The sequence below is a fragment of the Protopterus annectens genome, chromosome 3.part1, assembly GCF_019279795.1.
Source record: "Protopterus annectens isolate FY-2018-M chromosome 3.part1, PAN1.0, whole genome shotgun sequence".
Taxonomy (NCBI): Eukaryota; Metazoa; Chordata; order Ceratodontiformes; family Protopteridae; genus Protopterus; species Protopterus annectens.
Genome location: NC_056732.1, coordinates 1,600,646,487 through 1,600,668,428, shown reverse-complemented (window position 1 = coordinate 1,600,668,428; position 21,942 = coordinate 1,600,646,487). Strand labels below are relative to the sequence as shown.

Below are 21,942 nucleotides of genomic sequence, written 5' to 3'. Positions count from 1 at the left end.
AGCCTAGGTTGGAAGAACCGTCAGTCCCGGACGTCGGTTCTTTAGAAGGCTCAGTGGAGCCGGAGGTTCTGCCAGGAGTTTCTTTGGAGTCTCAGGAGAGACTTTACTGTTACAGGATGTGTCCTCTCAGGAGGTAGGCCAGGCTGAGGGGCTTCTCAGGTGGCTGTTCTTCCCTCTCTTCCTAAGGTGGTTAGAGCCTCCCTTCTGTTTCCAAGGCTTCTTTGAGAGGCAGGCCAAGTTTAACTTCAGTGGGGTTTCTCCTAGCTCTTCAGGATCTTTGCCTAAGAAACATATGCTTAAAATGGCAGAAGATTTGATTACTATGATTAGAGGTTCTATGCCCCCTCCTGATAAGAGGCCTAGGGTGGAACCTGAGTTTGAGAGTTTTGAGCAGTGTTCGGAGGCTTCTGAGTCTTCGGCTGAAGACGTGCAGGAGTATCCTCCTTATTCTGATTCTGATGTGGATGATTCTACTCCTTCAGCTTCTCCTCCTGAGGATTTTTCTTTTTCAGAGACTCTTCATTCCATGAGGGAGCATTTTAAATGGGAAGGTCAAGATTTCTCTGATTCTAGGAAGAGGCTTAGGAATTTTTGTTTTTACCCCAGCATAGGCCTTTAGCTATACCTCCTGTTCTGAATGTGGTGGAAGATGTTTTTGCAGAGGCTTCCCTGAACCCAGATTCTTTGCCTCCTGCCCCAGTTAAACCAGATAGGTACTATAGGGTGCCTGAAGCTCATAAGTATCTTTTTAAGAGTCCTAGGGCAGACCCGGAAACTGTTTCTCAGGGCCCTAAAGGTGTTAAGGCTTCTGTTGTTAAAAATCCTGTTCCTCCTGATAAAGAGGCAAGGGCTTTGGATAGATGGGGAAAGAAAGTGTATACTTCTTCCACTTTAGCCATGAGGGCGTTGAATTGCCAGTTTCACATGTTAAAATATCAAAATTATCTCCTTTCACAATTGAAGTCTAAGGTGGATGCTCTGGCGGAAGGTATTGAGTGTAAGGAGTTGCAGGATTTAGTTCATGTGTCTGAACAGGTGGGTAAGCATTCCTTACAATGTGGTTTTGATGCTGTGCAGGCCTCCTCGAGGGTGGCTGCCACTGGTTCTGTTCTTCGTAGGCACGCCTGGTTGAGGGATCAGAATTTAGCTGAGCATGTTAAGACAAGGATTTTGGATGCTCCATTACAGTCTGATGTGTTGGTTGGTTCGCCTGTGGAAGCAGTTTTAAAGAAAATGGAGGACAAGGCTAAGTCTATGCAGACTGTTAAAGATTTTTTGCAGGTGCAGCCTCCGAAGTTTAGTAGAAATTGGCCTACTAAGGGATGGACATATCCTGCTTATGATTCCCAGTCTAGGGGTAGGTCTAGACGTGGTAGGGGCAGAGCTCAAGGTTCTTTTAGGCCTAGAACAGGGAGTTCACCTGCTCAGTCTTCTGGTGAGGGCAGGGGTCAGTCCTTTCGTAAACAGACCCAATGACCTGCCTTTTCAGCTGCCAGTACATTCTCGTCTGGCAGCACCTTTGGGAGGAAGGCTGGCTCTTTTCAAAGAAAATTGGGATTTAATTACCCAAGACAGATCGGTATTGGATATCATTCACCACGGTTACAGGTTTTATTTCCATACCTTGCCTCCTTTCAAAGGCATGCCAGACATTCCTCCTCTACAAAGAAAAGAGGCTCACAAGCAAATTTCTCTGTTACTCCAAATAGGGGCCATTCAGCCGGTTCCTGTGCCAGAAAGGGGCCTAGGATTTTATTCTCGCCTGTTCCTAGTACCAAAGAAGGGGAACACGTGGAGACCAATTTTGGATTTATCTATCCTCAACACTTATCTGGACATTCCCAAGTTCAAAATGTTGACGTTACAACAGCTTTTACCTCTGCTGGGCAAAGATCACTGGATGGTAACTTTAGATCTCAAGGAGGCTTACCTTCATGTGCCTATCAGGCTAATTTGCAGGAAGTATCTGCGTTTTCGAGCTGGGAATTCCCATTATCAGTTCTCTGCATTGCCCTTTGGCTTATCTACTGCCCAGAGTATTCACAAAGGTTCTGGCTCCAGTGATAGCTTACTTCAGGCTAAAAGGAATACAAATCTATCCTTACTTGGACGACTGCCTGATTCTGGCTCAAGAAAAGGAAGACCTTTACAGCATTTGGAATATGTGATAGCAGTGCTAAGATGCCTAGGGTATTCTGTGAACGAAATAAAGTCCAGTCTAGTACCCTCTCAAGACATGTGCTTTCTGGGTGTGAGACTGAATACAGCAGCCCAGATGGCCTTTTTAACCCCGGACAAACAAAAGAATCTTTCCATTTACTTCCATCATCTATCTCTTCAGTCCGGGCTGACTGCAAGGACAGTCCTTCAAGCCTTAGGGTTCATGGCATCTTGTATTCTGGTGCTTCCCAATGCCAAACTGCATATGAGGAAGCTGCAATGGTATCTCAAAAATGTGTGGACACAGCACTGCCAGGATTTGGACACTGTCATTCAAATAATACCTTGCATTCAAAAAGAATTTTTTTGGTGGGCTCAGGAATGTCACCTAAACAAGGGACTCTCTGTGACCCGACCAGAGGCGAGTCAGATTTTAACGACAGATGCCTCGGACATTGCTTGGGAGCTCATCTAAATGGAAAGTGGATACAAGACAAGTGGCCTGCCAGACTACAGCATCTACATATCAATATGAAGGAGATGTTAGCAGTTCAGTTTGCATTAATGGCTTTCAAGGAGTTACTTCTTCCTGGGCAGGTGTTGATTCTAACAGACAACACAACTGTCATGTGGTACATCAACAAACAAGGGGGAACACATTCTTATCCTCTATGCAGGCAAGCAATGATTTTATGGGAGACTGCTCAGCTTGCAACTAACTCTTCAAGCAAGGTTTCTGCCGGGAGCACAGAACTCCTTAGCAGATGTGTTAAGCAGACAAATCATGGATCCCCACGAGTGGAAACTGGATCTTCATGTATTTCGGAAACTGACAGTGTCATGGGGAACTCCAGACATAGATCTGTTCGCTTCTCCACTAAACCACCAGCTGCCAAAGTTTTGCACAAAGAGGTTTCATCACACAGCTTGGAAAGTGGATGCTCTTTCTTTCAGTTGGAAAAATCTTCATGTGTATGCCTTTCCACCTCTGCCTCTTCTCCCAAAGGTGCTCCTAAAGGTCAGACAAGACAAGCCAAGGATGATTTTAATAGTTCCAGATTGGCCTCGGCAACACTGGTACCCATTACTGAGGAGTCTGGTAAGGAAGCCTCCATGGCCTTTACCTTTGATTCCGCACCTGTTGTCTCAGAGGGACGGTCATCTGCTCAATGTCAAGCTTCACTCTCTTCATCTAACAGCCCGGCATATTCTGTTTTGAAACACAGCAGGTCTCAACTTCCTCAACAAGTTTTAAATGTGATTATGGAAGCCAGAAGACCTAGTACAAGGAAAGTATACGCAGAAAAATGGAAGAGATTTTTATTTTGGAGTGCAGCAAAGAATTTGGGGATTTCTGAGCCTAATTTGAGTGTGGCTCTTCAATATCTTACTGAGTTATTGGACAAAGGTTTGTCTTTCTCTTCCATTAAGATTCATGCTGCAGCAATTTCAGCTCACTATGATTGTGACCCACCATTGTTCTCGCATCCTTTGTTCAAGCAATTTCTTAGAGGGGCAAAGAATATAAGACCCCGTCGTCGAGCTGCTGCTCCTGCTTGAGATCTGAATTTTGTGTTGGAGAAACTTACTCTACAACCTTTTGAGCCTCATGGCTACTGCTGAATTGAAATACTTGTCATGGAAGACTGCTTTTTTGTTGGCCATTACTTCTGCAAGAAGGGTTTCTGAATTGCAGGCCCTTATGGCAGTAGAGCCTTTTTTGATTTTCCATAAGGATAGGGTATCATTACGTACTAATCCTTCCTTTATGCCTAAGGTGGTTTCGAGTGTGGCTTTAAACCAAACTATTCATTTGCCTACTTTCTATGCAGATCCCCAAAATAAGGGGGAAAAGATTTTACACACTTTAGATGTACACAGGCAGTTGCGTTATTATTTAAGCAGGACTAAGGATTTTAGGCAGTCTCAGCAGTTGTTTATTTCTTTTGCTTTGAGTTCTCAGGGCAAGCCTGTGTCAAAACAAACTATTTCTAAGTGGATTGGGTTTTGCATTGCATTTTGTTATTCCCATCATGGCAAGGAGATTCCAGCTGGGATTAGGCCTCATTCCACTAGGGCTACTGCCACTTCAACAGCATTTCTAAGGGGGGTGGCAACTAAGGATATTTTGGAGGCAGCTACTTGGAGTTCAGTGCATACTTTCTCTAAGCATTACCACCTTCCTCTCTACTCTAAATCTAGGGCTGGTTTTGCCACAGCTATTTTGCAAGGCATGTTGACAGCTCCTGCTTCTTTATGATTTGCCAGCCTCCCTTACCTCTGCTTTGGGATTCTACCCAAGTGTTAGGACTGCAGCAATGTGGAATGAAGAACATAGTACAGTTTTGTACCTACCATAAATGTAGATGTTCGAGGATCCACATTGCTGCAGTCCAATTTACCCTCCCTCCTTCCCCTCTGTGTTTAGGGGTGGTTGTGTGGGTGAGGTTATACTCTTGTAATTTTGTATATATTCTACATATTTTTGGTGCAGGAGTGTTAGGTGTTTTTGGTTTTGGCCTTGTCTTTTTAGGGTCTTCTGACATCTGGGGCAAGAAAAGACTGAGGATATGACGTCGGTCATGCGCATTTGTACCCTGACGTCCTGACGTCAGATTAATGCGCCTTGACCAACGTCAGCCATATACTTTGGTATTCGGGCCGACTGGGACAGCGGACTACCCAAGTGTTAGGACTGCAGCAATGTGGATCCTCGAACATCTACATTTATGGTAGGTACAAAACTGTACTTTTCACATGCTGAAATACCAGTAGCATATTATGGAACTTATAAAGCAAAAACTAGCTACCTTTACAGACTGTGCAGAAAGTAAAGAATTACAAGAGTTTATGCATTCTGCAAGCCAAGTCAGCAGGCATACTTTGCAATGTGGTTTGATGCCCTAGAAGCATCTTGCAGAGCAGCAGTCACAGGTTCTGTACTGAGAAGGCATGCTTGGCTTAAGGATCAGACCTTGCCAGACCATGTCAAATCAAAATTACTAGACATTCCTTTGAACAAGGACAATCTGTTTGGCACCAAAGCAGAAGAGGTTCTAAAAAAGATGGAAGAAATGGCTAAATCTATGCAGACAGTTAAAGATTTCTTGCAAGTGCAGCCTCATAGATTCAGTACGCATTGCCCCTCGAAACATTGGTCCTTTTCAGCCCCCTCAAGGCCATCTCCAACTAGACCCAGGGGAAACCGACCCCCCAGACTCCAGTCTCAGGGTATGCAGAGATCTAACAGGGAGTGCTAAGCCACCCCCTTATGGAAATAATTCACAATGACTTCTCTATTCCTCTCCTCACCTCTGCCCAACTGCTTGTGCCCCTAGGAGGAAAACTTGCCTATCATGCAAAAAACTAGACCTCCATCACCAAAGACCGATAGGTCCTCAACATTGTATTCCAGAGGTACAAATTTTACTTCCACTCACTGCCAATCCCAAAAGGGTTCCCAGACCTTCCTCCAAATCAGTGGGCAGAGGCACAAATCCAGATTCTATCCCTGCTTTCCATAAGGGCAATTCAGCCTGTTCCGACAGAACATATAGGTCAAGGGTTCTATTCCAGACTTTTCCTGGTACCCAGAAAAGAGGGCACTTGGCGCCCAATCCTAGATCTTTCCACTCTAAACGCCTTCCTAGTGGTACCAAAATTCAGAATGTTCACCCTTCACCAGCTTCTTCCTGTGCTGTCCAAAGATGCATGGTTAGCCACCCTAGACCTAAAATAAGCTTATCTTCACATCCCTATCAGGGACTCGTGCAGGAAATACCTACGTTTCAGGGCAGGATGTATGCATCATCAGTTCTCTGCACTTCCCTTTGGCTCATCCACTGCTCCCAGAGTATTCACAGAATGCTTGGCTCCAGCCATTGCTTACTGCAGACAGAGAAAAATTCAAATTTACCCATACTTGGACGATTGCCTGATTCAGGCAGACAGTCAGGAACAGCTGTTGTAGCACCAGACATTTGTAAAGAACTTTCTAACTTCCCTGGGCTTACACTATCAACGAAAATAAATCAAATCTAGTCCCCAGTCAAAAGATTGTATTCCTTGTAGCAAGCTTGGACACATCATTCCAGATGGCATTCCTTACTCCAGAAAAACAAGCCTATCTGACAGGCCACTTCGCTCAAATGGCCACCAGAACCCAGCTATCTGCAGGGAAAATCCTACAGGCCCTAGGGTTCATGGCCTCTTGCATCCTACTAATTCCATATGCCAGACTGCATATGAGGAAACTTCAGTGGTACTTAAAAAGTCTTTGGTGCCAACATTCTCAGGACCTGGAAACCATCATACCTTGCCTAAGGACAGAGTTTCTTTGGTGGGTAGCAGCATGCAACCACAACAAGGGACTTCCCTTTACTCAACCCCTCACCACCTAGACCCTAACCACAGATGCATCAGACTATGCCTGGGGGGGCACACATGGACGACAAGTGCATTCAGGGCCACTGGAGCCCAAGTCTATCTCATCTGCACATCAACCAAAAAGAGATGCAAGCTGTTCAGCACGCTCTGACAGCTTTCAGGTCCCTACTCTCACCAGGACCCCTGCTGATAAAAACAGGCAACACAACAGTTAATGTGGTACATCAACAAGCAGGGGGAACACACACTTACCCACTCTGCAGGCTAGCCATGGCCCTGTGGAACAAGGCCTTGGACATGCAGATTCATCTGCAAGCTCAATTCCTGCCAGGGAAACAAAACTGTCTGGCAGACGACTTGAGCAGAAATCTCCTAGACCCACATGAGTGGCAATTAGACCCCAGCATCTTCAGTATTCTAATCCAGTAATGGGGGAGCCCAGAGTTGGACTTCTTTGCCTCACCTTGCAATCACCAGCTCAGCAGATTCTGCTCGAGGACACCTCAGAGCAGGGTCTGGAAAGTGGATGCCCTGTCCTTCCAGTGGGAAAAACCTCTCAATCTATGCATTCCCCCCTCTGCCTCTTCTCTCAAGAATATTACTCAAAACAGGACAAACCAAGAAGACTCCTGAGTGCCCCACACTGACCACGCCAGCACTGGTACCCACTACTGCGCAGCCTGTCACCAGTGCCACCCTGGCACCTACTCCAGATCCCAACCCTCCTCATTCAGCACGGGGGACAGATCTTGCATCCTCAACTGCAAACCATGAATCTTGCAACCTGGCTTATTCCTTAAATTCCCCCCCAGTGACCAGCATAAGCAAGCAGGTACTGGACGTCATTCTTGAAGCCTTTAGACCCAGTACAAGGAAATCCTATGCTAAGTGGAAAAGCTATTGTTCCTGGATTCAGTCTAAAGTAGACAACAAAGCACTGCCTTCCTTACCTCTAATCCTGGATTACCTAGAAGACCTACTCCACAGAGGTCTATCCTTCTCCTCCCTTAAGATCCATGGCTCTGCCATTTTGGCTCATTACAACACTGAACCACCTCTTTTCTCTCACCCTCTTATCAAACAGTTCCTGAGAGGGGCAAACAACTTAAGTCCACCAAGGAGAGCACCCACCCCTGCTTGGGACCTTAACTTTGTACTGGGAAAGTTAACGGTACCCCCCCCCGAGCCTGCAGCGTCAGCAGAGTTAAATTTTCTCTCTTGGAAAACAGCCTTGCTTCTGGCCATCACTTCGGCTAGAAGAGTGTCTGAGCTACAAGCACTTATGCCTGTGGAACCCTTCATTATTTTCCATGCTGACAAGGTTTCCCTAAGGACTAACCCTTCCTTTATGCCTAAAGTGGTGTCCAGTGTGGCTCTCAACCAATCTATTCATTTGCCAACCTTCTTCCCTAATCCTCAAAATAAAGGGTAAAGGATCTTGCACTCCTTGGATGTGCAGTGACAGCTGAGTTTCTACCTTGATAGGACTAAACCCTTCAGGAAGTCTGACCAGTTACTAGTCAGCTTTGCACCAGGGGCAGAGGGCAAGGCCATTTCAAAACAAGCATCTCCAAATGGATAGCATGCTGCATCCATTTTTGCTACAAGCACCATGGGAAACCCAACCCCTCAGGGGGTCAGAACACATTCCACTAGGGCAACTTCTACCTCTACAGCATTCCTCAGGGGAGTCCCTACCAGGGACATCCTGGAAGCTGCTACCTAGAGTTCTGTACACACCTTCACCAAGCATTATCACCTGCCTATCTTTTCCAAATCCTGGGCGAGTTTTGCAACAGCAGTCCTGCAGAGCATACTAGCCAGCCCCAACTCTTCTTGACTGCCTCCACCCTTTCTTCAGCTTTCCTCCACCCTTTCTTCAGCTTTGGGAATCAACCCAAGTGTGATGACTGCAACAGTGAAACATGAAGAACATAGTACAGTTGTGTACACAAACCATAAATGTAGATGTTCGAGTGTGTTCACTGTTGCAGTGCGGGTTTCCCTCCCTCCAGCCCCCTTCTCTCTCTCTCTCTCCTCTCTATGTCTGTTACTCTCTCCCTTCATTGGTATTGGTATTTACTTTTTACTGGTGGTGTTTTCCGCACCATAACTTAGCTCCCTATTGGTGGGCTCCTGACATTTGGGACAAGAAAAACTGATGTAATGGTATTGGCTAACTGTTTATATATCCCTGATGACCTGACATCAGTCTTGGAGTGACAGCAACTGAGACAGAAATACTAAGTCTGTGGTATTCGGGCTGACCTAGGGCTACCTGGAGGCAGATAACCCAAGTATGATGACTAACAACAGTGAATACACTCGAACATCTACTTTTATGGTAAGTGTACACAACTGTACTTTTCCTCCCATTTTAAGAATATGTGTCTGGAGAGTTTCTCTCTGGGTCTTTGCTGAAAATTGGCCCATTCCAAGTCGGACTTTACCGGTAAACAAATGTTAAATAAATTTTTGTGAGGGCATAGTTAAACTATTGGAGCTATGCTGCTAACATCTTTGTTGTTTTCCTTAAACCACACTGTCTGTGTACATTATTTACTAGTATCATTGCATTTAGAGAAAAGAAATGATTTGTAATATTTGCAAACAATGCTTCTGTTTTCAGAATTGAGTAGTTTATTCATTTAGCCAAAAAAAAAAAAACTATACTCGTATGTTTTTATTGCATATATGTTTGTGTATAATTAAAAATATTTGATTAGCATGTTTACTACACAGACCCTGCACATGTACGAAGGCAACACTAGCAAATTAATTAATTTGCATGACCTCTAACTGCATGATGCTTATTTTTTTTTAATTATGACAGCTGTGTACAGATGTAGTTGTATGTATTTGTTTCTGTTCCACAACAAATTGCATCCATTTCTTTTCGAGGAAGCTGTCCAAGAGTAGTGTATTGTTCACACAGCTGTTTTTTTTCCTTTATGTGATAAGCACAAAGAAGTGAAATTGTATTGCATTTGAACCTGAACAGTAGATCTCACAAGCTTTGCTTTTATTGTTTGGTCAAGTCATCTTCATCTTCCTCCTCTTCTTCAACTTCTGATTCTTCCAGCAGTTCAACTGACTCCGATAAAGAGGTGAGTTTATTTTTATTGTATTGGCGTCACCGTTATTGTTATTGAAAAGTCTTTTCTAGACTGCATGCAGCATTGTTTTATTATAGTACTTTGGCAGATATAGCTCTGTTGAAGTACACTGTGTTCTGGAATGTATTAGAAATGTTTCACTGCAGTTTCTGCTGTCTTTAATTATTCCCTTTACTGTAGTAACATTTTCAGGCTTGGTTGCTCAAAGTTGTAGTGCCTTTCTCCTTTTTTTCAAAGATGGTGAGTTAGTTGACTTGCCAGTTTGGTCAAGGTGGATTTTTGGGTGACTGGACAAAATGTGTGTGTGTGCGTCTAAGAAAGACAAAATCCTGGCCTGCAGTAGTTTGTATGAAATACTGCACTGTCCCTTGGATTAAATGTGACCTTATACTTCTCTTTTTTGTATAGGGAGTTGCTTCTGTCATTGTTGTAAACTCCCACCCACCATCATACCAGGTTCTAATGTCTTGACCTGCATTTTTAATACTGAAGAGTTCTGTTTTATTTTATACACTCCCATGGCTCCACCCCTCACATTTTGTATCCCGATGAACTCTGGGGTACTTGGAAAAAAGTCTCTCCTAAAAACTGCCATGTATCTGTCTCTGACAGAAGACCTTTAGTGCTTTGATCAAGCTTTTAATTAGGCCGTCTAAGCCTAATTCTGTGACTGCTGCATTAGTTTATTTTATTTTATTTTTCCTTGGAAATGTTTAGAAAACATAGTTTTGGGCACTTATAAAAATGTAATTAATATAGCTTATAAGAGTTCCTCCTTTAAAAGCATTATTTTACATAATCATCAAGTAGGATAAAACTGTAGAAACACCTACATGCATTATCCAGCTGTAATTGGATGAGATTTGATTATTTACAAGTGTCTTGTGTATTTGTCATTCTGCAGTGTCTGATTATTTGTGGGCATCTCACTAATCGACTGTACTGGAGGGAATTGGGGTAGGGACTTATCTGAGCCAGATATGAAATGTAAATGTGATAGTTAGTGGAACTTGGGAAAATTGAGCTAACACAAACCTTTTTTTTAGGAAGATGAGCTCAGTTTTATAAAGGGAAGATAGTGCAGAGAAAGCATATTATTGTCAGACTTCATTCTAAATTTCTGACTTCTGATTGTGTTTTTGATCTAGGAAGAAAAGAAACAGGTGAAGAAAAAGAAAAGGAAGCATAGCTCCATACATAAATCCTCTGAAGAGTCGTCATCTGATTCAGAGTCTGATGAAAAGGTGAGACTAAAAACACTGTCCAGTGAAATCCCCTCCCAACGTAAGGAGTTTGCACTTTGACAAGATGTGTAGAGTATTTATTTATTTACTTGCTTATTTTAGTTTGTTGACCAGGAAATTGACTGACTATAATCCATTTTTCAGCAGTGGCTGAAGGAGAAAAATTCCACAGAAATATACAATGTGTAATGCAACAAGGCAGAATGTGGCTGTTGTCTTTTTTTTTTTGTAATGTGGTAGTCGTAGTAATAGGTGAATGGTAACAATTTGTAATGGAAATAACATTTGTGCAATTAAAGTGGTAACCAGATGAACAATTAGATTGCCATTTAAAAACAGTCTAATATAAGTATGAAGAGTATGGGGGGATAGGAGGTATAGAGAAAATGTAATGAATAGATTAGAAGGGTAAGGTCACTAGGATATGGCTTATAACATTACTAATATTTGTTATGGTTAAATTGCTAGTATGCGAAAAGTTTTCTTGAAACTGACTAGAGCTGATTTTTTGTACTGCAATTGGCACCTCATCCAACAATTTGGAGGTTACCACTTGAAACGAGACTCGCCAAAATGTGTGTGAGGAGTAGCCATTTTGGTAGTGGTTCAGGTTCCTAGTTTTGTGTATATTAGTGAGGGAACTGATAAATCTTTGATGTACTAACCTTAATTTAAACATGCAAATAAGTTGAGTGAATTCTAGCCATTGTAGTTTTTAAGCGTCACAATATCTACCAGTGATCGGTTTTCAGGTTCTCAGCTGGAGTGCCTTCTTTGCGGAGTCTGCTTGTCCTCCCTGCATTTGTGTGGGTTGTTTCCGGGTGCTCCGGTTTCCTCCCATGTTACAAAGACATGCGTCTGGACCGTTTCTTCCCGGGCTTCCGCTGAAAATTGGCTTTGTTCCAAGTTGGACTTTCCTGGTTAACAAATGTTAAATAAAGTTAATGTTTCTGCACCAACCTTTCCCCATGTAATCACTTGACATCTCTGGTCAGGTACCCTGTTGAAGTTTGTATGGTCCTGGGTCGATAGTATTAAAAGCTAAGGACTCTTCTATTGGAGTGACAAAGGTGTTTGAGGTAAGAGAAGAACCTGAGCCACAGTTGAGAGCACCCCCCCACCTCCCCCCCCCCATTAAGGACTTTGGTCTAAAGTTTGAACCATGTCCAGTATATGCTACTTTCCTGCATATGCCACCTTTGGCTAATGTGTGAGCAGGAGCTGGGAGATCCTGAGTGCTCCATTATTTGTTTATTTATTTTTTTGGAACAGTGTTCTTCAGCAAGCCTGCCCAGGAGATGCTCTATGAACTGAGAAGGAAAAAGGATCTCACCTGTTTACAAGTCTTTTATGACACCCTTCTCTTCCAGCTCTGTCTTCCCTGGACTTGCTTAATCCCAAAAGAGAGAGACTCTCACTTCTCTAGTAAACCTTTGTGTAACTCATTGCCTTACCCCTTTCTCTGCTTGGCTAATCACCGTAAAACGTTGCTGTGACAACCCACCACAGTCCTCCACTTTTGTCTGTGACTGCTGACTGGGGAGAGGGCCTCTGTGTAAGTTCACCTCAGCTTGGAGAAAAATTAGAAGTGACCAGTAGGTTGTAAATATGGTTCTCTTGGCTATATATCTCCCCATGAAAGAGCTCCACTCCATCTCAGAGGAGCTGTTAAGGCAGACCCAGACTATAGAAACAGCTTTGGATGAGTTATGGGGTTTACTTCAACTCTTACTTATCTTGAGGGATGAGGATGATTTTTATTTCATTCTGGCTATTGGTGATTTACCCAGATCATCTGATAAGATAGGTTTCTTAAGGTCATCCTCCTGTAGGGGATTATGCCCTGTTTCCACAGGTTACCTGGAGAGTGTCACTGAATGTAGAGGATGTCTTGTGGTAGATCTTTCTGAGCAGGTATCACTTGTAGTATAAGGTGTCGCCTTGTGGGATTTCTTCAGTGTCCAGAGACTCCACTAGGATAGTGAACTTATTTTATTTGTCTTTGTTTACCGGGAAAGTCCGACTGCATAATACCCATTTCCAGCGAAGGCTTGGGGAGAAAAGCTCCATTTACTTGCATTGTATTATGGCTGAAGCCTTGAAGAAAACTCTCCTGATATTCCTTTGCTTGGCCATCTCGCTCTTGGTAACCCCATCTGTGGTCTCTCTGGAGGCAGCCCTCTTTTGGACACTTCCTTGGGTGCTGTTCCCTTACAGTGACTGTAAAGATGCTCATTCCTTCTCGTCTCAGGGGACTTTTACTTGCATTGTATTATGGCTGAAGCCTTGAAGAAAACTCTCCTGATATTCCTTTGCTTGGCCATCTCGCTCTTGGTAACCCCATCTGTGGTCTCTCTGGAGGCAGCCCTCTTTTGGACACTTCCTTGGGTGCTGTTCCCTTACAGTGACTGTAAAGATGCTCATTCCTTCTTGTCTCAGGGGACGTTCTTTATTGGACTAGAGTTAGTCCCCAGCGCCAGTCATTTTGTCCCAGGAGATAGTGACTTTGACCATCCAGGTGAGGCTGCAGTAAGAGGTCTAGGCTTGTCACTTTATCTGCACTTCTATCTTGTAACAAATTTGTCGGTGCTGTTTGTAACATTGCTCAGCTGGAGCCAGAGTAGTACGAGTGGACAACAGTGAATGTATCTGAATCATTGCAAAGACTTTAAAGCGATATCTAGCAGTGAGAAGTCTGGTATATGCTGTAATAATTGATGTTAAGTTGTCAATCTCGCCTTCATTCTTGCTGGATGGGTTCGGAGCCGATCCTCGGCTCCGACTCGGCACTTGCTAAGCTCGAGAGCTAATTTTACCAGCTCGAGGCAACCCTATATCCCATGATGCAAGGCGGAGACTACCCAGATCTTGTTTGCCGCTTCGCTAACGAGGTGCCTTCTTTTACCAGCTCCAGGTAAGTAACTACATTTGAGACTTTCGTCTACCCCCCTTTAAATTTATATATATATTTGTTTTTTTGTTAACCTTAACACTTACTTTAACCCTATTCCCGTTAGTGTTCCCTTTTTTTTTCGAGTTATTTATCCCCTTTCCCTAGCTTAGGCCTTAGGCCTTCCCCTCCCTAAATTTTTTCCTGTCAGGGATTGTTTGTGTATGACTGTGTGTTATCCCTGTTTATTTTAAATTGTTGGATTGGGTGTTTTTTGTGTGTGTGTGTTTGTGTATTGTGTTTCCTCGACACAGTTATGTCGAAGGACACTAAGGTCTCAGGCTTCAAGAAGTGTGACTCGTGCTGTCAGAAGATGTCTCTGACAGACGGTCACACTTCTTGTGTTTATTGCCTGGGACCTTTGCACCTGCAGGACTCTTGTGCTATCTGTCATGCCTTCAGCCCAAGAGTCCTGCAGGAGCGAAGAAATAAGTTGATATTAAGGGGCTTATTAAAGCCCAAGAGCTCCCTGACTAAGTCGGCGCCGGGGAAGCCCTCGAAACCTGTTAAGCCTTCGGCTGAGAGTTCCAAGCCGTCGGCTACTGGTTCACACTCACCAGGGTCGAGATCGGCTCCGGCCGGAGCCGATCCTTCCACCTTAGCAGTCTCAGTATCGGCTCCATCCGGCGCCGATACTGCCCAATCTAGACATTCAGTGTCGGCTCCGGCTGGAGCCGACGTATCCTCGGCTCCGTTGGCTCCATCGATCTCAAAAAAGAGATCTCGATCCCCTTCATTAGAGTCGATACGTTCGGCTCCGAGATCACCCCTGCTCTTAGAGCGGAGCCATCGGAGCCGTTCTTCTCAGTCGGCCAGGCTGTCTGATCATGACCTCGAGAGAGTGGTGAGTAGACTATTAAAGTCTTAGGCATTGGCCCAAATACTCCATAGCCCATCTCAACAGACGGTAGCTATTTCACATCCACCAAACATTCCTCCTTCGACTCTCTTACAGAGCTCGGAGCCGGAGCTCCTCGGAACCGTCACCGTTGTAGCTTCGGAGCCGATACCACCCCTTTCGGCTCCGTCGTCCTCTGCTCCGATTTCCTCCTTGAGGCCTTCATTGGAGAGATCCGGGCGTCTGGTCTCTCTCGTCGGCTCTGAGGGGGCGAGTGGCATCGGACCCTTGTCCGACCCCGTTCCCTCTCTCGGAGCTTCGGCGTTGGTGAGCTCGGCCCCGACATCTGCCTCTGAGCCTTCCCTCTCGGTGAGGCCTGGGGTTCCTATCTCTTCGGAGCGGGAACTTTCTGGTCTCTCTGACGGGGGAGCCTTCGAGGTGATGAGGAGTGTACTAGCCCCTGGGCTTAGTCAATGGACAGTTCCATCAGCTCCTCCCACTACAGTGCCTGCTGACGTCTCTTCCCACTCTCTTTCTCCCGGACCCAGAGATCCAACGCCTCAGGTTTCCCCATTGGGAATATCTTCCTCTTCCGAGGCTTCTCCTGATCCGTCAGGTGAACCCCAGCGTAAGAGGACATGTAAGAGGAAACATCTAGACTCCCCTGAGTCTACTACATCTGATACTGACCTGGATGAGTCGGAGAGATCCCCAAGGTCCTCCTCTGAGGATGTCTCATTCTCAGACATCCTTGAACTCCTTAAGCAGAGGGGGAACTGGCCCTCCCTTAATCCTTCCGAGGACGAGTCAGTATACCTGGAGGCGTTCGGATCTCGACCATCCACCTCCTGGGTGTCTCTGCCTTTCGACCCTCTTATGGAGGTAGTGGCTTGGAAGGCGTGGATGGCTTCGGATTCGGTGGAACCTATCCCTAGGAGGCCTTCAAAAGTCATTACAGCCCCACCAGATAGACAATATTTAACAAAGGGTGTCCCAGTTGATGCCATGGTGGTGGCTGCTGCCACCAAGAAGGAACTAGCTGATCCTTCAGTACCTGTCCATCCTCCTAACAAGGATTCTAGGACTATGGACAGGTACGGCAAGCGGATTTTTTCTTCAGCGACATCTGCCATGAGGTCGCTGAACTACTTATTCCACTTCACCCGCCTTCAAAGAGATGTTCTTAAAGAGTTGGGAGAAGTTTTACAGGATCCGTCAGCTGCTGGGTCTCAGGATAAGATTAGCTCACAGCTAGGAATCCTTAACTCCATTGTTAACTCTTCCATGCGGCTCATTCCTTATGCAGCCGATGGAGCGAGTAGGGCCGCAGGCACAGGAGTGGCTTTAAGGCGTCAGTCCTGGATGCGGCTTTATAATTTTGCAGACCCCTTCAAGGCGTCCTTCACAAACTCCCCCTTTGATGGTTCGACCTTGTTCGGACCTCAAGTGAAAGACACTTACTACATGCGAACAAGATGGCAAGACTCTTTCTGGCGTTCGGACCTCAAGTGAAAGACACTTACTACATGCGAACAAGATGGCAAGACTCTTTCTGCCGTAGGAGTCCGTTTCTCCACCCCTTCAAGACCTTACCCCAAAGGACAGAAGGGAGGGAAAATGTGGTTCCGCAAATCTCAAGGAGTCACGCCTGACACACGAAGTCAGTTTACCCCCAGAGGCAGAGGGGGTAACAATAATAGACGCTGCCCTAGGGGCAGAGGAGGTCCGCAGAATCAGGGTAGCAGAGAGCCTCTTTCTGACAAAACCCTTCCAGCATCCCTGAGATGTTGCCCGATTGTCCGCCTTCGGAGGCAGTCGGGGGAAAATTATCGCTGTACCCAATAGCCTGGCTTCCCCTTTCTCAAGACAAATGGGTACAGTCGATTATATCCGAGGGTTACAAAATTCCCTTTATTCAAACCCCAATTCACCGAAAGGGAACCCTTCCAGACGTTCCACCCAGTCTAAGGGAACTAGCAGTACTAGAAATATCAAAACTGCTAGTAAAAAGAGCCATCCAGCCAGTCCCAGCGGACCAAATAGGATCCGGAATCTACTCAAGGTTCTTTTTAGTTCCAAAAAAGACAGGGGACTGGAGACCAATATTAGTTCTGAGCAAACTAAACAAGTTTGTAAAGAAATCAAGATTGCGGATGGTCACGCTTCAGTCCATTCTGCCCTTTCTGGGCAAGGACAATTGGATGTGCTCGATAGATCTTCAGGATGCGTACTATCACATAAAAACTCACAGACATTCCAGAAGATTTCTCCGCTTTCGGCTGGGGACCAGTCACTTCCAATTCAGTGCCCTGCCCTTTGGACTCACTACAGCCCCCAGAGTGTTCACCAAATGTATGGCAGTGGTTACGGCTCACCTGAGACGTCAAGGATTCCAGGTGTTTCCATATCTAGACGACTGGCTCCTCACTGCCACCACCAGGCATCAGCTTCTCCAAGCCAGAGATTACACCATTCACATTTGCAGAGGGCTAGGAATTTCTATAAATTTCGAAAAATCTGCCTTGTCGCCTTGTCAATCTATTACTTTTATAGGTGCAAGATTGGACACCGTACAACTTTCAGCAAAGTTAACGGACCAAAGGATCTTGGACATTCAAAGACACGTCCAGGTGATTCTTCTCAGCAACAAAATTCAGGCCAGATTTGCTCTGAAGGTATTGGGTCTTATGGCGGCCGCCATAACACTTCTTCCCCTTGCCCGCTTTTACATGCGTCTTCTACAATGGATGCTATTCACCCAATGGTCTTTTCAACAACTTCCCATGCGTCACGAGATCATAGTAACTCCAACTTGCAAAAGGCATCTGACTTGGTGGATATCGTCCTCTCAAGTCCATCAAGGCAGACCTTTTGTTCCTCTTGCCCCGGTTGCCACGGTTACATCGGACGCCTCCCTGATCGGGTGGGGGGGGCATTATCAGGGCAGAATGGTCCATGGCACTTGGCAACCTTTCGAGTACCATCTGCACATAAATGTCCTGGAGATGAGAGCGGTGCTTTTAACGTTGCAAGCCCTCAACGACTCTCTTCCCCTGGGAACTATTGCAATCCAAACGGACAATATGTCCATAGTGTGGTATATAAACAAACAGGGCGGAACCAAGTCCTGTCCACTGTGTCGAGAGGCTCTCAGACTTTGGCAATGGGCAATCTCTTCTCACCGGTTTCTGATAGCAATGCACATCCCCGGGAAATCCAACATCATAGCGGACAGATTGAGCAGAGCTATTCTCATGCCTCACGAGTGGTCTCTCAAACAATCAGTGACGGAAGAGATTTTTCAGAAGTGGGGCCTTCCTTGCTGCGACCTTTTCGCTACACCTCAAAACAGCAAATGCCCAGACTTCTTCTCTCTCTTCCCCCTTCCAGGCCAGCCCCCCAGAGACGCTCTAACCCAAGATTGGCCCCGGGTACTTCTTTATGCTTTTCCCCCTTTTCCGCTGATACCTCAGCTAATTCAGAAAGCAACCGCTTTGAGAGCCAAGTTGATTCTCATTGCCCCTTATTGGCCTCGACAGATATGGTTTCCGTTCCTACATCATTATCTCTTGGTACAGCCATGGCATCTGGACCCGGTTCCAGATCTTCTGACCCACCAGTCGGGTCAACTGCACCAATCCATACCTTCTCTCAACCTCACTGCTTGGTTGCTCCACTTCCATCCTTAGCCAGGCTTCCTATGATTTCTAATCCTGTCCGGGATATCATAGTAGCTTCCCTAAAATCTTCTACCAGAAAGATTTACACTAGTAAATGGCGACGTTTCTCTTTCTGTGCAAAAGCTAGGAACATAGACCCCTATACTGCTCCAATTCATTCGGTATTGGACTTCCTAGCTGAGATTTTTCATTCAGGATCCTCTTCTTCCACAGTGAAAGTTCAACTGGCAGCCATTTCAAATTTTCATATAGGCCTTTTGGACCACAACATTATGTCACATAAACTTTGCAAGGCATTCCTTCGACGTATCTTTTTACTGAAACCTCCGATTAGAGACCCCCCACCACAGTGGGATCTAAATTTAATTTTAACATCCTTGATTCTTCCCCCTTTCGAACCTGCAGCTGCCTGTTCTTTGAAATTGCTTTCTTGGAAGACACTTTTTCTAGTCGCCATTACTTCTGCCAGGAAGAGTATCTGAGCTTCATGCTCTCTGCATTCGTCCTCCCTATTTAATATTCCACAAAGATAGGGTATCTCTAAAGACTAATCCGTCTTTCTTACCAAAAGTGGCATCGCAGACTAACCTAAATCAATCCATTGATCTTCCAGTGTTTTTCCCGAATTATTCTGATAGAGCGGAACAAAAGTTACATTGTCTTGATGTTCACCGCCAGCTCAGATATTATCTGGACAAAACTAAAATTTTTAGGAAATCTGATCAACTGTTTCTATCCTATGCAGAGAACAGGAAAGGCCTTCCAGTTTCCAAGGTAACTTTATCTAGATGGCTGTCTTCTGTGATCACTTACATTTATCAGCTCAGAGGCAGAGAGTTGATTTCTAAGCCAAAAGCCCATTCTACCAGAGCTCTAGCTACATCTACAGCTTTTCAAGCTAGACTTCCAATAGATACTATTTGTGCAGCAGCCACATGGGCCTCTCCTCATACCTTTGTTTCACATTACAAATTAGACTTGGCCACCAGAGACAGAGCGAATTTTGGTTCCACCATTCTCAAGAGTCTGTTCCATTGAGCCACCCAGGATAGAGGTGCTAGGGACGCGGTCCCATCCAGCAAGAATGAAGGCGAGATTGACAACTTAACATTTAGAAGTTATGTACCTACCATAACGTTCCATGTTAGTTGTCTTCTCTCGCCTTCTTTCTTGCGTCCCGCCCTCCATCCCCCTAGCCTGGTCAGACCGGGAAAATTATGCATCTTCTATTAAGAGGTTATTCCCTTTTTCTAGCTGTTCAACTTCTAGTGTGACTAGATTAGGTTGATCCTTTGTAGAGGGTTATGATGTTATTTAGTATTGTTATTTTTCTTCCTCCTCTTCAGTTGGAAGAAAATATTACTATTTCTTTAGCTACCAAATGAGATCTGGGTAGTCTCCGCCTTGCATCATGGGATATAGGGTTGCCTCGAGCTGGTAAAATTAGCTCTCGAGCTTAGCAAGTGCCGAGTCGGAGCCGAGGATCGGCTCCGAACCAATCCAGCAAGAAGAAGGCGAGAGAAGACAACTAACATGGAACGTTATGGTAGGTACATAACTTCTAATTTTGACTATCTGTACGTCTATCCTTGGTTGACTGGGTTAGTCCCATTAGGCTAGTAGCCTGTAAGGTATTATTTGTACTACTAGGAGAAATTTGACCAGAGTATCTGGGAGCTTTCCCTACTCTTTTTGGGAAGTGCTGTGGGATCGTTTATGTCCACCTGAGCTGCCATCAGCTCAGGCAGATGGGGCCTTAGTTTATCTTCTCATCTGAAGGACTGCACACTCAGGAGTGCAGCACTCCCATTTTGCTGCAATGCAGTGTCAGCAGTTGATTTACCTGATGTGAGGATAGAACCCACATCCTTCTGCTGCAAATGTGAGTGTGCTACCTGTTGTGCCACTGAAGTGCCTGTTTTTTATGAAGCAGAGGGATAGACCCCTGGGTAATGCCACTCATGTGATTAGTTGCCTTGACATTGGAGGAGCTAGGCAGGGAAGGAGACTAGTGAAGGAGAGTGGTCTTCTTACCCCTCCTGGAAGAGGAAAGGGTTGAATGCACATCGTGGCCACTGGATAGGTGTGTTGGCAGTTGGCTTACAGGTTTAAGCTGTACTTTCTCTGGTACAGGGTTTGATTCCCTCAGCTCTCATTTGCCTCCTTTGTGATGTTGAACTAATCACTTAAGCAGACATTGCTTTTGGATTGCCCTTGAAAAAAGACTGCATGTCCACTGGGCCTGCCTGGTTACTAAATGGGTGTGATGGAATTCGGGGAAACCACCTCCCATGTTTCAGGGTTGGGGTAGAGCTACAAGAAGTAAAGAAAGGTCCCTGGTTGAAGTGAGGGGGAGTGTTCTTTGCAGTCAACTCATTCCATGTTTCTTTACTTAATGGTGAGCTACATGTTTGCAAAAATATTAAGGCAGAAGCAGAAGAGATCCCAATCCCCATACTGTGGCTAACATTAATAGCTCCTCCTGGTTGATCATTACCTCAGTGATGAGGAAGGAATGGTCTAATTTACTAGAAGGATACTGATGATTGGTAGGCAGAAAGGGCAAAGTGTGAAAAAATAACATTGCTTGACACTGTAAAGCATAGTTACGTTTTAATTTGTTTGTCAAATAACTGCTTTGAAATGACAGACGAATTTTAGAATACTATGAAATATTTCCCCAAATACTTTCACAGCGGGAGCATCGTCCACATTGGCATAATGTATGAAATGTGCAGTATTCCTCAAAAAAATGTTTTTATTTTTCAAATATATTTGAATGAATTCCATAGTATTTATACATAACACCTTAAATAACTATGTACACTATTTACATTAGCCTGACACTAACAGATCTTGTTGTATACAGTTACTTTATAAGTATGTCCAATCCATTATCAGAGTGTCTGATCAGTTATTGTATAGTGTCAATCAATGATGAGACTTTTCCCCAAGGGTTGTTGATAAATGGCTTTGGATAAATTCTTAGTTTTTAATTTTAATTTCCAGTGATACTGTGGTCTTCAGTAGGCTGTAGAAGTCTTCCAAAGTTGGTATTGTGTTTGTATTCCATCTTCTTGTTGTACACTTCCTTGAAATTGCAAGTATAGTCCATACTAGATATATGTTTGACCTGTTCAAATGAGGACCTTTGCTCACATTTAATAATACAAGAACTTTAGTTAAATAAAATGATTCATTAAATAAAGCTTGTAGAACATTATTAATACCATTCCAAAACGGCTTAATTTTAACACAGACAAAGAAAATGTGGTTCCAATCTGCATTGTGTACCTTCTCACATCTCCAACATATTCCTTTTATGGAAGAACTAATTTTACTGATTCTATCTGGGGTTAAGAATGCTCTGTGCAAGCATTTCCAGTTAAAAACTTTCCAGTATTATGTAAAGGATGTATATTTTATCGATAATAATTTGTTTTAATATCTTCAGTTAACTGTATCGAGTGTCCTTTTGTTATATGTTTCCATTACGAGGTTTTGGGTGTTGTTTTATACTTTATCAATACTTTGTAAAATTTTTAAATACTGTTTACCACGTCAAAGT

The 21,942-nt window shown here is 44.5% G+C and overlaps 1 protein-coding gene across 2 annotated transcripts in view; it reads left to right on the top strand.

Annotated features, from left to right (window-relative positions):
- FAM133B (family with sequence similarity 133 member B) overlaps positions 1 to 21,942 on the top strand; it is a 677,034-nt gene that overhangs the window by 537,092 nt on the left and 118,000 nt on the right. For both annotated transcript variants that reach the window (XM_044067632.1, XM_044067633.1), the window contains exons 6-7: positions 9,585 to 9,653; positions 10,811 to 10,906. In XM_044067632.1, coding sequence (XP_043923567.1) covers positions 9,585 to 9,653; positions 10,811 to 10,906 — 165 coding nt within the window. The remainder of the gene's footprint in view (positions 1 to 9,584; positions 9,654 to 10,810; positions 10,907 to 21,942) is intronic.